A 15,146-nucleotide genomic window follows, 5' to 3' on the forward strand; every position below is an offset into this window, starting at 1 on the left:
CAGAGGTTTTAATTATTGGAGCAAAAGCCCAGAGAGAGATACTGTGCAATAATTTAAAATCCTTGGCACAATATGCCAAGCCCCAAGCAAAGAATTCTGGCGTGCTTCTAGACCTTGATTTGACTTTTGAATCTCACCTCAGGTATCTCACTAAAATAGCCTTTTATCACCTTAGAAATATTGTTAAAGTGCAGCCGTTTATCTCACAGGCAGATACTGAGAGACGCATGCTTTCATCATCAGTAGGCTTGATTACTGCCATGCTCTCCTTTCTAGTGCCAAATGCACTAGCGCCTGAATACTTGTCGAACATGCTCTCAACATACTGTATGCTTGCCCTAGATCACTCAGGTCCTCTGACACTGGCCTTTTAGTTGTTGCCTGGGTGAGGACAATTATTACAGGGAGGCAACATTTAGTGTCTATGGTCCTTGTCTCTGGAATAGCCTGCCAGAGAAGCTGAGGGTGTCAATCTGTAATACATTTAAAAGGAACATTAACACTTACCTTTTCAGTTTAGCATTCTCTTTATCTTTAAATATTCTTAATCTTTAATTTATTTCCATTATATTACTGTATTTCCCTTGTATTGATGTATTGTAGTTCCATGATTGAGTAAGTTTATTATCATTTTTCACTGTCACAACCGTAAAATAAAAGTCAGATTTAGGGTGACCTTCCAGATGGCACTTTTGGTTTATTAAAGAATGTATACAGTACAGTGAATATTCACAAATATGTACAAAAGATTATAGAAATGCACATTTTACAGATTAAATTAATCCATAGATTAAAAAAAATATAACAGTGTTCCATACTATCATCTATGGTATTTACAAAACTGTACAAGTAACTTGGTTTAGCAATCTCTTCCCCTGTTTTCAGTGCAAAAGTAAAACATTTCCACTTTTTTAAAGTAGGTGGAAATGAAGTCACAATGATTACAGTACCGATCTCTAAAGATGCCTTTATATTATCTCACATTGACTACTGTAACTCACATTTCTCCTCACTTAGTATGTCTGCTCTGGATTGTCTTCAGTCAATCCAGAATGCTTCTGCAAGGCTACTTACTCGGTCAAATAGACAATCTCACATTACCCTGGTAATTAAGTCCTATCACAGGCTTCCTCTTGCATAAATGAATGAATGAATGAATAAATGTGTGGCAGATAAAGACATACTGTAACTGTTTAGACAGTCGTTTGGTTGACCGGTATGCACCTGGTCTACACTTTCAACATTGTTCTGTAATACTGATTGTGTTCTCACTCTGTATTGTGTGTCTTGTGTAATGCTACTTTAAAGCACTTTCTGACTTATGTCTACGAAAAGCTCTTTATAAATAAATTGTACTTACTTACTTAAAGAGCCATAGTTTAGATATCGCTCACAGAACTGGTACGAGAATATAATTATGAATAAAAAAGCATTAGTCAAGATTTAAAAGGTCAGGTGCACAGAAGAAACTGCAGTGAAGAGAGACTCATGATCGACAGTACAACAAAAGGACACCATTGATATTAACTGTGCTATCTACCTCATACTGAGCATTACGTACCTCATAAAACTTAAATAGAACTATGGTAGACAAATTGCCAGGTGCTTCTTTGAGGTAACATAATCAAAGTAACACCTTGTAGAGAGGTAGCAGTAAAACAGAGTGTTTAAAACCACTTTTGAATGTTCAGATGTTTCAGTAAAACTTCATAAAATAACAATAATAAAGCACACTGAGTTGAAAAACTAAGCTAAGTTAAAACAAGTTCAATTTGCAACAGCTTAATTCTGGCGACTGTAAGGCACACTGTTACAGGTCCAGCAGTCACGAATAGTGCTTTGAGCCACAGTGGTGAATGCTCTGTTAGTTAGATAATACATAAAGGTCAATCAACTGTACCCTATTGCATAAAACACCTTAAGAAATTCATCTAAACGGTTATTTTCCATAGTGTCTGCCGACTTCCATGGACACAGAGAGGACATTATTCTCCACAGCTGTAGTGATAATCATGATATTTGACTTGAAGTATTTTACACAATAGAACTATCACAGTCAATCCACCTCGTATGGTTCTCTTTAGATACAAAACATGCACCAAAGACGACGGCATTTACTTTTTCCAATGAAGTTACAGTCAAAAGGTCCAATATGTAATATATTTACTGTAATAAATCCAAATATGACCCCAATGCGTCATCAGATATTAAGGAAACATGCTAAGTTGAAATACTGACAACAATGCTAATGCCAGTATTTTCTCCTTTTGAAATTTCCATTCCGTGACAGAATTTCTGTTTGTGTTTTGGCCTGTGTGTTGTTATCAACTGCCCAGTTTGACAGCCAGGCCAGGTTGCCAGATATACCTATAAAAACATAAACCCAACGCACTACAGCTGTAACGTTAGTACAGCCATGAAAGCAGCAAACAAATGAACAGGATCAAAGGAGATAGATTCTACCCGACCTAAAAGAAAAACAGCTTGTTTCTAACAGTTGCGTGACCAGAGACGTAACAAACCCCAGGTAAATACTGGAGATGTATTTAAAAGATGGAGACAGCTTAGAGCCCAAAAGGATGCAGAGTTGGCTAATTTCCTCCTGAACAGGTAAGCATTAGCTTCAGGCTAATTTATCAAGATTTGTGTACTCCCATTGAATTATATAGCTAGAGTACCCGAGTTGGTTACTCACAAAAGCAATTGAGACACAGCCAGTAAAGTGATCCCGACTGGTCCTGGCTAACGCCGCCATGCTAACACTGCTAACTGCTAACGTTACCGGAGGACCAGCCAACTGCTGTTTTCACCGTGTAGCCTGTTCAGCGGCTGTAGCCGACAACGGTGAGTTATTTTAAAGGTGCACTATGAGTTCCTGCGTGGTTTCAGCGCAATTTAATTTTTGTCTCAAATCGTAGGAATCTCTCCTTGATCCGCTAGCTGCCTGCCTCCTGAATACACTGTGAAAAAGCCCGGTCTCAGGAGACAACACAGGGGTCGTAAACGTCAAACAAACACTAGAGGCACAGGCTGTGCACCTAAATACAACAAACCACTCCAGCCAATCACCGACAAGCTGGTTGGGGGAGGGGGTGGGGGTTAGTGACAGTTAGTCATGACAGTTACGGAAACATGGGGGGAGGGGCGAGCTTGCTCTGTTTTGTTTGAAATTTACTTGGAACGTCAACAGAAGTGACCATGCAGGAACTCATAGTGCACCTTTAAGCCAAGAGAGGGGGGCTGTAAATCGGGAAGAAAGGACCGTGAGTTTGCACTGTGAGTTTAGTGATTGTTGCCGTAATTCTAAGACAATAAAGTGTGTTCAGTCGGGTGGAGAGGACGGCAAGGTAATGTTATTTTTAGCGGTTATCACCATAATTCTAAGCCAAGGAAGTGCGTCTGGCCGTTGAGTGGAGAGGACAGCGAGGTTGTTGTGATTTTAGCGGTTCCTACTGTAATTCTAAGCCGAAAAAGTGTGTCTGTCAGTTGAGTACAGAGCTCCGCGTGAGCACAGGCTAACAGCTGTGCTGTTAAGTAATGTCTGGCTATGTGAGACAAGAGTCTAACAACATTGTTGTGGATGCTGCGGTTTCAGCCTGGCAACCAACGTGAACTTCCAGTCTGGGGAGGACAGGGCGGGGGAGACGACTCTCTCCTGCAGTAACTATTTAACACACTAGCTGTCAGTATTACATATTGCACCTTTAAGCGTCATTAGAACAGCTCTTAACAAAAATATTTTACAGTATTCAAACACATATTGTTTTAAATAACAAACGTACTTTTTTGGATATATACAAGGAGGTGAGAGTTTTGTATCATTTCAAGAAATAAAATAAGTTACAGGTGTACAAATTATTTACTTTAAGTGCTGAAATGGACTAAAGGGTGTTCAACAGTGGTGTCTTTTCTTCGAGGTCAGTGGTTCTCCAGAGTTACTCTATGGACAAAAAAAAAGTTTTTATTTAAAGCATTAACAGTAATGTTAATAGTAATTGGGGAAACTGCAGAAGGTATCTTACCTTTTTGGAGTTCGTGTCAGGTTCGTCCTCCACGTATCCTTACATTTAACAAATGTGACCTCTTGTGTCAATTTCTGAGCTTCAGGGTCTTTTACACAGAACACCATCCTGAAAAACACAACCAGTCTGTATGGTCAGTCTTTATCCACCAAAATAGCTTTATTAATAACAAGATAAGGGTTACAGGTTGGAATTTTGTACTACTTCTACTACTAGAAATAATGAAAAAAGTCTGGTTTTTGTCACATTTCCAGTGTTTTTTTAGGGCTATTAGTATAAGTCTTTTTCCCAATATACCACAGCTTACTTTTGTTGGGTCTCGCCAGCTCGGATGCGGATCTTGTGAACCTTCATGTCGCCGCTGTCTGAGTCACCGGACCACCAAGAGGAAACCATCTTCAACATGTTGGAGGCTGACCAACCGTTTGTCTCCTCCCATTTAAACTTCAACATCAACAAATCTCCGATATCTTTCTCTGTCACGAGCAGGAATGAATGTGTCTTATTCGTTGCTATTTTCTCCTTTCTGCCAGATAAAAATAGAGAGAAAAGTTACTAGTAGCCAGTAGGAATATTTTATTAACCTAGGCCTCATAAACTCTGCACCATAAACCATGATAGCCTACATAAACCTACATAGCAGGAGCACATGTTGCCAAGTCTGCGGTTATGTCCCTGTTTATGGTTTCTACTTCATGCTGTTTCCTTAGACTACTGTGCTACTGTTACAAAACAACTCATAACTTGCAAGATGCAAGTCACAGTGCTGTCGTTCTCTTTTATGAAGGTTTTTATATCACCCACTCACAGTTTAAGCTCCAGGTTTTCAGTCTCTCCTTTTGTTCCGTACAGTGAGACAGTGAGTGACGGCTCCATCTCTGAACGATTCACCTTACTGGAGAAGTGGATCTTCAGTTGATAGTGGTAAACTGCAGAGCAAGAAAGCATTTGGAACATTTTAAACATGCATGTGAAAGTGGAGCTGCTGATTTAGTTTTAGCCACCAGAAACTGAAACACTTTGAGCTCAGAACTTAGAATTTGCCACTGGACCTTGTTTTTGCAACATTATTAGTTCATCTGACTCTGGGTAAATAGCAAAATTGCGCAACTTCCCACAAACTGAACCATCCACATTGAACATTCAACAATGAAAACAAACACAGTATTTGATAAAGTCCACTGACCTCTGAAAGGCATGGAGGCTCGTGTTTTGGTGTACATCTGAACGTTGCGCGCCTTGCGGACCTTGCTGATGTCGTATCCCACTGCATTGCAGCGGCTTTTGCGGCAACTGAGACACATGCCGCGGTCAAACATGTCGTTGCTTCCGCATCTGTAGGCCTTGGCTGCTTCCTGCTCGTTCAGCAGAGAGTCGATGAACAGGTGGACAGAGCGCTCGTGTTCGCACTTCACTGCATCAGTAATAGCTGAGGAGGAACCAGGGAACCACATTTAATTACATTTATGTGAATTTGTTACTTTTTCATTGCTTTACTGGCCTCACTTTAGATCGATTTGCTTCACCCATTAACCTACTCAGCCATGTTTGGAGCCATCTGTTTAATTTCAGCCCATTGTAAATGGGGTCATGTGACAGTAACAATGTTCACTGCTAAGACTCCAGTGTTAGTGGAGCTGCTGGACTATGTACTCTGTGTGTGTACTAATGTGCATTGTAACCTGTAACAGCTTTCTGCTGTTATTACAATAACAGTTTAGTTACGGGAAATCATGTGTAAAGTTGTCTTAAGTATTTCGGAAATCTTTTAGGGAGAAATAGGCGTCAGGAAGTGCTAATTTAAAATGCCCATATTATGCTCATTTTCAGGTTCATAATTGTATTTTAAGGTTGTACCAGAATAGGTTTACATGGTTTAATTTTCAAAAAACACCATATTTTTGTTGTACTGCACAGCTCTCTCTCACTGCTGCAGATCCTCTTTTCACCTGGTCTCTGTTTTAGCTACAGAGTGAGACCTCTTTTCTTCTTCTTCTTCTTCTGTACTATCTTTGATTGCACTGGCACATGTGCAGTAGCTCAGATGTAGATCATGTCAGCTAGCTAGCTCTATAGACAGTAAAAAGAAAGGCCGTTTCTCCAACTTCAGTCAGTTACAAGGCAGGATTAGCTGTGAGACTTCTAAATGAGGGCGCACATATAAGTAGTTATTTTGTAGATTATGGTGAACTTGTGTGTGTTGTAGCAGTGCTTTGCTATTGAGAATGAGGTAGCATGCTAGTGTTAGTATTAGCGTTAGCATGCTAACGCTAATGCTACGAGCTAACAGTTGTGGTTAGCCAGCTCATTTTGGCTTGTGGCATCACAAGCCGTGCCGATTTTGAACAGCTCACTCAGAGACTGAAGGCAGGACACATTCAGAAACCGTATCTCACTCAAAACAGCATGGATGGATTTTTTACAAAGTTTGTATGCGTGTGGAAGCAACAGAGACACAGAAGAACACCCCAAATCCCAGAAAAAGTGTTTTTTTCATAATATGGGCACTTTAAACATCAAAATGTTCATTATTCTGAATATTTAAAAATGACTATTTTGTGTTGTGATTAAAAGTGTTTAAGTTTACACTTTTACATTTTACAGTAACATTATAAGTCGCTCACCAAATAACCCAAAGTTAGCGATCTTCTCCAGGGCCCCCCTGAGGTTGCAGCCCGGCTGGAAGCTGCCGCCGTTTGGGTAAATGTCTACGTGGCCGACAGGCTGCTGGATCCCGATGCTGAGACCCAGGGAGCCCCGTGTGAAGGTGTGGAGGACGTCCACAAAGTGAGCGTCATCCGGAGACAGACGCCTGTGTGCATGCTCTCCCTCAAAGTCAGGACCAGCTGGGTCCAGACCTGCAGACAGAGACAGGTGACAGTTAATTAACCAATCAACTCACAATTAACTGATCTTTTACCAAATGAAACTGCAAGACGCACTGTCAAATATAATAGGTTTTTTTTTTTACCAGTTATTCTTCCGACTTTATTAGTTGCGTGGCTTCCAGCAAATCCTGCCACATGAGCCCCGAGGCTGTAGCCAATCAGGTGGATGTTCTCTAGAGGCATGTTGGTGGTTTCCTTTAATGAAAATATGACTTTGGAAATCAGTGAAAAAAAATACTCTCCTTCACTGATAAACTAAACATTACAAGATTTAAAAAATCATGACTGGTTTTCAATGCAGAAGATCGTTTTTTTCTTTTTTTTTTAAAGTGACACATCCTGTTACAAAGTGACTAGTATTATTTTACAGTAAGGTATATTAAGACAGGGTTTATAAGATGTCACTAAAGAAGTTACTAATGGTTATAAATTATACGTAGAGGTGTTTTGGTTTGTTCTAAAGAGAGAGAACAATGTCCTTGTGTCACAGATGATTCAAAAAGCAACTATAAACTTTTACTAAGTTTGCCTTTTAATAAAGAGGTAGTGAAAAACTGTCTACTCCTTGAAATGGATAGTGACAATTGGAACAGTTTGGGTGAAAGCTATGAATTTTTGATCCCACTGACCTCGATCCAATCGATGAAGCGAGCGATCTCGCGTCCCACTGTTTTGGTGTTCTGAGCTGCAACTACATAGTGGTTCTGTGCCGAGGTAAGCCAGTCCACCACGATGACGTTGGCCGTCTGCTCTCTGTCGTACAGCGCTGATACCAGTGTCGCCACCCAGCTTCCATACATCCCACTCAACTGTTGAAATGACAGTCGAAACATTAAACTTACAATGCAACAAGGTCATTAGTACTAATACAACTGGTAATAATTAAAGGAAGTTTAGGAAGAATTGGCTTAATGGCCTAACATTTAAAATTGGAGCCCAATGCAGTCCAGTTTATCACTACAGCATGTTTGGTATTACCTACAACATGTTGTTGCTTGTCAGTATAGTTAGTGAATTTGGCAATGGCCCTGGAATTTGGTGGCCTGAGGGTTTTTTTTAAAGACGAGGGCACGTCACAACAAGCTGAAGCATCTCTGCTCACCGTCCATCCGTGGATTACCAGGAAGGTTTTGGAGGTGCTGTTAAAGGTGCAGGCTGCCAGGGAGTCAGGTTTGCCTGGAACAATGTAGCACAGGTCATCATCGGGATGGGATGGTTTTCTGAGGGAGAATTTGGCGACACTTTGATTGCTGTCATCCTTGTGGTCAAACAAGTCTTTCAGAGGGTCGAGGAAGTTACCTGAAGGAGAAGAAGGTTGAGAAATTAGCTGAACAAATACGTTGGAAGAGAAGAGATGCCTCTGTCAAGCTAGTGTTTTTGTCGGCTTTTGTAAATCTGATCTAATGTTCTGGCTGGGAGTGCCGAGATGCCTGACTAGCTAACTGAATAACTGGCTCCAATAAGCCCCGCCCCTTAGGACCCCTCAGTAAATGAGCTTCCACCTTAGACAAGATCAGTTGTCAGGGGTTACATGAGTTCGCTTGGTCACACTGAGCTCCATAGAAACCACAGAGAGCTTTGTTCTTGCCACCTCACCGACTATAATCTGCTTAAACTTCCAGGGGTCCAGTCAGCTGACACAACTCAACTGGGGGGGTGGGGGGCTGGTTTTCAGAGTGGGGGGTGGGGAGGTGGATGCAGTAACTACACAACATTACAAGGGCCTGAAGGACTTTAAGAGGCCATATTGTGAACATAAAATGATCATAACTGCACTTTGATAACTTAATTCATGTTGAGATCATTTAGCAGCCTGGATTTTTTCACCACTTTGTTCCTCTCGTGCTCTCTGACAGTGACAATCATTTACATCCTGTCTCTCATAGCCAATACTAGTAAGTAGAAGTTGAGCATTCGCCAAAAAGAACAAACACAAGTTTAGTCATAGACACGTGATACTTAGTATCTCGTATAGAGCGTTAATGTTTTTAGTCCAAACACACCCACCCGGTTTACACAAGTAGCCTACTGGGCGTAAATTATACACAAATATCCTTTACACGAGATTTTTTTTCACCGCGACTGTCTGCACCGGTATACTCGCTCAACTCCTTCACTTTTGTACAGACGTGTCCTCAGTGTGAGAGTAAATGTGGATGAAGTTTAAACTGGCAACTCACCAAAAATAGAATCGGAGAGCTCTTCTTCCAGAGACGTCACATACTGCACAGCTGCATTCAACACCAGAAAGTACAGAAACCGAAGTCGCCACGCTTTCATTTCTTTTGCAGCTGTTTCTTTGTAGAGAAAATGTCTTTAACAATGAACTAAATCAATCGGATCACGCAGTGGAAGAGTGTGTGAATGTATGTAGTCCTTCTCAGAATAATTCAGTGCATCCAGTTGCGCTCAGAGCGCTGATATCTGAACCTCTTGAACTGTCCGCGTCTTAAATAGCACCTCTGACAAGCCATTGGCTGCTGAGCCCCGGGCGGGGAATGGAAAAATATGTGTAAAGTAAATCATTAGAGTGCTTTATGAGAAGAGTTAAAGATATTGTTTCACAATATAGCTTCTCATTAAAACCAGTAGTAGCATAGGTTATGTATTATTAATCTTTCTAACTGTATTAAATGTAGCCTATGTTTTCACCATACTGTATAACCGGCCTGGCCTAACATTAGGAATGAATGACACTACAACTGATGTTGGGCTGATAGCTTAATTACTTTTTGTTTACTTTTTACAGTTTGCTTAAAGGATTAGTTAATTTATGTATTGATTGAATGACTACTCCATTAGCTGGAGAGGGTAATACAAAAAAAAATTAAATTTCATTTAATAAAGAGATACAAGAAATAATACTTTAAAAACAAAGTAAAAGAATAGTTTTGAAACGCACAACAAATGAAAGAGATATTTTAAAGGGGAAAATGTAGCCTAGTAAAAGTTCCCAGGTAAAAAAAAGATGAGTTTCAAGTTTGATTTCATTTTATCTTATCATCATAACCACGGATTAACTCTGAGACTCAGGTTTAATCTGTTGTCACTTCCTTTAGTCAGTTTGTGTGTAACAGGCTGGAGAAGCACACGTGTTTCAGGAGAGCAGCTGCTTTTGTGCACAGCAGCAAACAAAATAAGACTATACATCGTTGATGCCCTACATGTCTGACATTCCAGGACACATGCATCTTGACTGGACATTGTTGTCATGGCATCAGAGAGCAGATATGCGCATACAGAGGAGACACAAACCTGCATCAAGCAGTATTATTTTAAGTGTGCTGCTAGCTTGCTATAATCAGGTTCTAACTCTACTATTTCTATTGTTTAAAAAAAAAAATGTGGTCATTAATTATGCATTATAGGTTATTAAAAGAGTACGATTTAGCATTGCACTCCTTTAACTTTGTCAGACTTTGTCAGAAAAATTATCAAAATTGTTGCAGCAATTCCAGAGATATCATATTTTTTTCATTCAACCTGTTCTTCTTCCTTGTCCAAACATGGCACCTACAAAACCCACAATGCAACCCGACCACCGACTATTTGGTGTGTTACGCTAGTAGGGGCTAATGTAGCCTTGAGTCGCTAGCCTCAGCAGAGATGAGGAGCCATCTACAGAGGGTTTGTAAGCTCACATTTATTTCTTACTCCACACCGCAGTTTTTTTCCCTACATTTTCAAACCTGTCTTCAGCCCCAAGTGATGCTGACACAAGTGACATCACTTGAGTCGATTTATCAGATTTCATGCAGCTACTTCTGGAGTCACAAAGAGCTTTATAAAATGTTTTCCGCAGTAGTAGCTTTTACTTTCAATAATTTTGTATTACTTTGTCAAGTTTAAAAAAAATATATTTCTGAACTTTGGGTAAATATTTCATCTTGGAACCAAGTTTTTAGGGGTTTAGGCCATAAATGAATGCATATTGGCATGTCAACTATTTTATGTTTAATATCCTAAATATCTGATGTTAGTAAGTGATATTACTTACAACATATTCATTATGTATTGTGTTGTCATGAATGTAAAAGGTACCTACTTAAATTGGGGGCCAGGACTCCTGGTATAGTGACACCTTGGCAAACTCGACCAACATACCTGGTATCCAGCATCAGCAACATTTGGACGGTGTGTTACAATTTACAATCATTAAAGCTTTTGGCCGAATTGCAATGAAACCGGCAATCACAGACTACTATTAAGTTTCCATTACTTCAAAACTCTGACTTTTGACCTATTGCATAAAGCATTTCACTCACTAACTGGGTACAAATGTTGTTACATGCCAGCTGGTGTGATGTGCTAACGTTCGGGCAAGAGTGGTTGGCTTCACAGCATCTGATTTGTTGCCCAAAACAGCAGCTCGCCAAGATAAACTGGGCAGGAGGCCGATGAAGCGATGGTTGAAAAGTTACAAGCATGTTGCTGTGAAGGTCAATTGAACAATAAAGTTCACAGGCATTGTAACTTTTGTTATAACAACTGACATTGTAACCAAATATCAGTTAACAGTGTGACCATTCCAGAGTGACACCAGCGTAATAAAAGGGACAACTTAATTTTAGAAAACTCTGAACACAATTGGAATCTACTATTACTCCAAAATGAATTGTCTTTTAATTGTTTGCACAAAATTCCTTTAGATGTACATACAGTCAAGTTCATTAATGGACCAGCCATAAAAGACAACTAGATCCAGGTCATTAACTCCTACTCATAAAGGTTTGTGGCTCAGGAAGTAGACGTTTGAGGTAGATAGGGATAGGTTTGTCCGGTGCGATCCCTGGCTCCTTCTGTCCAGTGTGAGTGTCAGAATGTGACTTTAGGCAGTTTTTTATTTTGATCCCAACTTTGCATGGTTTGGTTAATTGCTCAGTTTGAGTTTTAGCAGTGTGTGTATTTTGTAACAGTTATAACAGTTATTATTTGCATGGTTTTGTGGATTTTCTGTGTTTTCTTAATTGTTTGTTGGACTGGGAATCAAGGTTATGAGAAGAAGCTGTGATTGTCAATTCGCAGCTCAGGATTGGCCACAGGATAGTATGATGTGCTTGTTAAAGGTGGATGTGAAGCAGGTGCAGAGGAGAAGGAGGACAAAGAAAAAGAAGCACAGGTGAGACCAGCTGGAGGAGAGGTTTTGATTTTAGTACTTGTAATGCTGTGCAGAAGTAACCTGTTTTTATTTTAAATAAATCATTGAAGAATCATCCTGTGGAACGTAAGTTTTTAACAGTGGAAACACTTTTTTGCTGGTAAAACAGGACTTCACACAACCATTGCCACATTGCAAGACCTTCCTCCACAGCGCGGCGAAGGAGGGTGTGGCTAGTCCACACAGCGTTCCAGGATGGGAGAGAAACATGCTCTGGTTTATTGGCATTTCTTTAAACCAATCACAGTCGTCTTGGACGGCACTAAGCACTGGATGGAGCAACAGTGCCTCTGCAAAATAGCCTCGGGAAGGAACTTGTTTTGGTGGAACGTGTACATTCAAAGGTTGTTTTAGTTGTGCAACAGAAAACTCAGATTGGACAGATAGCTTTCTTGATTTAATCTGCAGAGATCTGAGGAGCAGTTAACCATAGTCATCATAAGGTTTAGAATGCCAACACAAACATAGCAGAAGGTGACGGACGTCCGGCCGAAATGAGGGACATCCGGCAGAATTTCTGGCAGCACGTGAAAAATCCCAAAATTGAAACATGGTCGATATAGACTACCTTTAGCGAGACACTGAGCCCTGAGTTGCTTTACAGCGGCCCATTACAGTGGCCCACTGCTCCAAATGCTTAGGATGAGTTAAAATGTGGTTCAAATTTTACATTGTGCTGTGTACAATTGCATGTGGCAATAAAGTTTACATCAATTGTATTGATGAACGAGGTAGTGATATCTGAAAGCACTGTACAAAACAACCTGTCTCCTATGTAATTAGAGGATTATTCACAATACATTAAGAGTGTTTAAAGAAACACTTTTAAAATAAATCTATTAAATCTAGCATCAAGAAAATATCCAAGGCTCTCGTTCTAGTTTGTTATGAAATCTATTTTAGACATGGTCCGGACTGACCATTTAGCTATTGTTAGCTAATTAGCGAAACTGAGATGATGATCAACATTATATATTATTATATATTATATTACATTATATATGCTAAGCATAAGCATGTTAGCATTGCCATTGTTAGTGTTTTAGCATTCTGACATTAGCATTTAGCTCAAAGCTTCACTGTGCCTTTAAGTACATGCAGCCTCACAAAGCTGCTAGCGTGGCTGTAGATTCTTGTGACATGAAGAAGATAGATATTTCCAATGTAGCACTACAAACAGCCCTGTTGTAGAAATAAAGATTGTAGGCCTATACAGTAAAGATGGTTACATATTGTTCCATCCATCCATCTTCGTCCACTTATCCGGGGTCGGGTCGCGGGGGTAGCAGCTCCAGCAGGGGACCCCAAACTTCCCTTTCCCGAGCCACATTAACCAGCTCCAACTGGGGGATCCCGAGGCGTTCCCAGGCCAGGTTGGAGATATAATCCCTCCATCTAGTCCTGGGTCTTCCCCGGGGCCTCCTCCCAGCTGGACGTGCCTGGAACACCTCCCTAGGGAGGCGCCCAGGGGGCATCCTTACCAGATGCCCGAACCACCTCAACTGGCTCCTTTCGACGCAAAGGAGCAGCGGCTCTACTCCGAGCTCCTCACGGATAACTGAGCATCTCACCCTATCTCTAAGGGAGACGCCAGCTACCCTCCTGAGGAAACCCATTTTGGCCGCTTGTACCCTGGATCTTGTTCTTTCGGTCATGACCCAGCCTTCATGACCATAGGTGAGGGTAGGAACAAAAACTGACCGGTAGATTGAGAGCTTTGCCTTCTGGCTCAGCTCTCTTTTCGTCACAACGGTGCGATAAATTGAATGTAATACCGCACCCGCTATGCTGATTCTCCGACCAATCTCCCGCTCCATTGTCCCCTCACTCGCGAACAAGACCCCAAGGTACTTGAACTCCTTCACTTGGGGTAAGGACTCATTCCCTACCTGGAGAAGGCACTCCATCGGTTTCCTACTGAGAACCATGGCCTCCGATTTAAAGGTGCTAATCCTCATCCCGGCCGCTTCACACTCAGCTGCGAACCGATCCAGTGAGTGCTGAAGGTCACAGGCCGATGATGCCATCAGGACCACATCATCTGCAAAAAGCAGCGACGAGATCTCCAGCCCACCGAACTGCAACCCCTCTCCACCCCGACTACGCCTCGATATCCTGTCCATAAATACTACAAACAGGATTGGTGACAAAGCGCAGCCCTGGCGGAGGCCAACTCTCACCTGAAACGAGTCCGACTTACTGCCGAGAACCCGGACACAGCTCTCGCTTTGGTCGTACAGAGATTGGATGGCCCTGAGAAGGGACCCCCTCACCCCGTACTCCCGCAGCACCTCCCACAGTATCTCCCGGGGCACCCGGTCATATGCCTTCTCCAGATCCACAAAACACATGTAGACCGGTTGGGCATACTCCCAGGCTCCCTCCAGGATCCTTGCGAGAGTAAAGATCTGGTCCGTTGTTCCACGACCAGGACGGAATCCACATTGTTTCTCTTCAACCTGAGGTTCGACTATCGACCGAACCCTCCTTTCCAGCACCTTGGAGTAGACTTTACCGGGGAGGCTGAGAAGTGTGATACCCCTGTAATTGGCACACACCCTCTGGTCCCCCTTTTTAAAAAGGGGAACCACCACCCCGGTCTGCCACTCCTTAGGCACCGTCCCAGACTTCCATGCAATGTTGAAGAGGCGTGTCAACCAAGACAACCCCTCCACACCCAGAGCCTTAAGCATTTCTGGACGGATCTCATCAATTCCTGGGGCTTTGCCACTGTGGAGTTGTTTAACTACCTCAGCAACTTCCACCAGGGAAATTGACGACAATCCCCCATCATCCTCCAGCTCTGCCTCTGCCATAGAGGGCGTATTAGTCGGATTTAGGAGTTCCTCAAAGTGCTCTTTCCACCGCCCTATTACCTCCTCAGTTGAGGTTAACAGCGTCCCATCCTTACTGTACACAGCTTGGATGGTTCCCTGCTTCCCCCTCCTGAGGTGGCGAACGGTTTTCCAGAAGCACCTTGGTGCCAACCGAAAGTCCTTCTCCATGTCTTCTCCGAACTTCTCCCACACCCGCTGCTTTGCCTCTTTCACGGTAGAGGCTGCAGCCCTTCGGGCCCTT

General features: G+C 41.9%; 1 protein-coding gene across 1 annotated transcript; it reads right to left on the minus strand.

Moving 5' to 3' along the window:
* Nucleotides 1-677: 677 nt before the first annotated feature.
* On the minus strand, nt 678-9,351 carry lpl2a (lipoprotein lipase 2 a). The gene is made up of 10 exons (XM_078259033.1): nt 9,091-9,351; nt 8,013-8,209; nt 7,540-7,719; nt 6,994-7,105; nt 6,647-6,880; nt 5,209-5,451; nt 4,831-4,951; nt 4,330-4,548; nt 4,023-4,130; nt 678-3,940 (listed from the first exon to the last, which is right to left on the minus strand). The coding sequence occupies exons 1-10, from the start codon at nt 9,188-9,190 to the stop codon at nt 3,919-3,921; spliced, it is 1,536 nt and encodes a 511-aa protein (XP_078115159.1). The 5' UTR covers nt 9,191-9,351; the 3' UTR covers nt 678-3,918.
* Nucleotides 9,352-15,146: the final 5,795 nt, after the last annotated feature.

This window comes from Sander vitreus, chromosome 9 (assembly GCF_031162955.1).
Source record: "Sander vitreus isolate 19-12246 chromosome 9, sanVit1, whole genome shotgun sequence".
NCBI lineage: Eukaryota > Metazoa > Chordata > Actinopteri > Perciformes > Percidae > Sander > Sander vitreus.

Coding starts and splice junctions, on each gene's coding strand:
- lpl2a (XM_078259033.1), bottom strand. CDS start 9,190: ATGAAAGCGTGGCGACTTCGGTTTCTGTACTTTCTGGTGTTGAATGCA. Junction 7,106..7,539: donor GCTTCATCGATTGGATCGAG/GTCAGTGGGATC, acceptor TTTTCATTAAAG/GAAACCACCAACATGCCTCT. Junction 4,549..4,830: donor GAAAACCTGGAGCTTAAACT/GTGAGTGGGTGA, acceptor TTTATCTGGCAG/AAAGGAGAAAATAGCAACGA.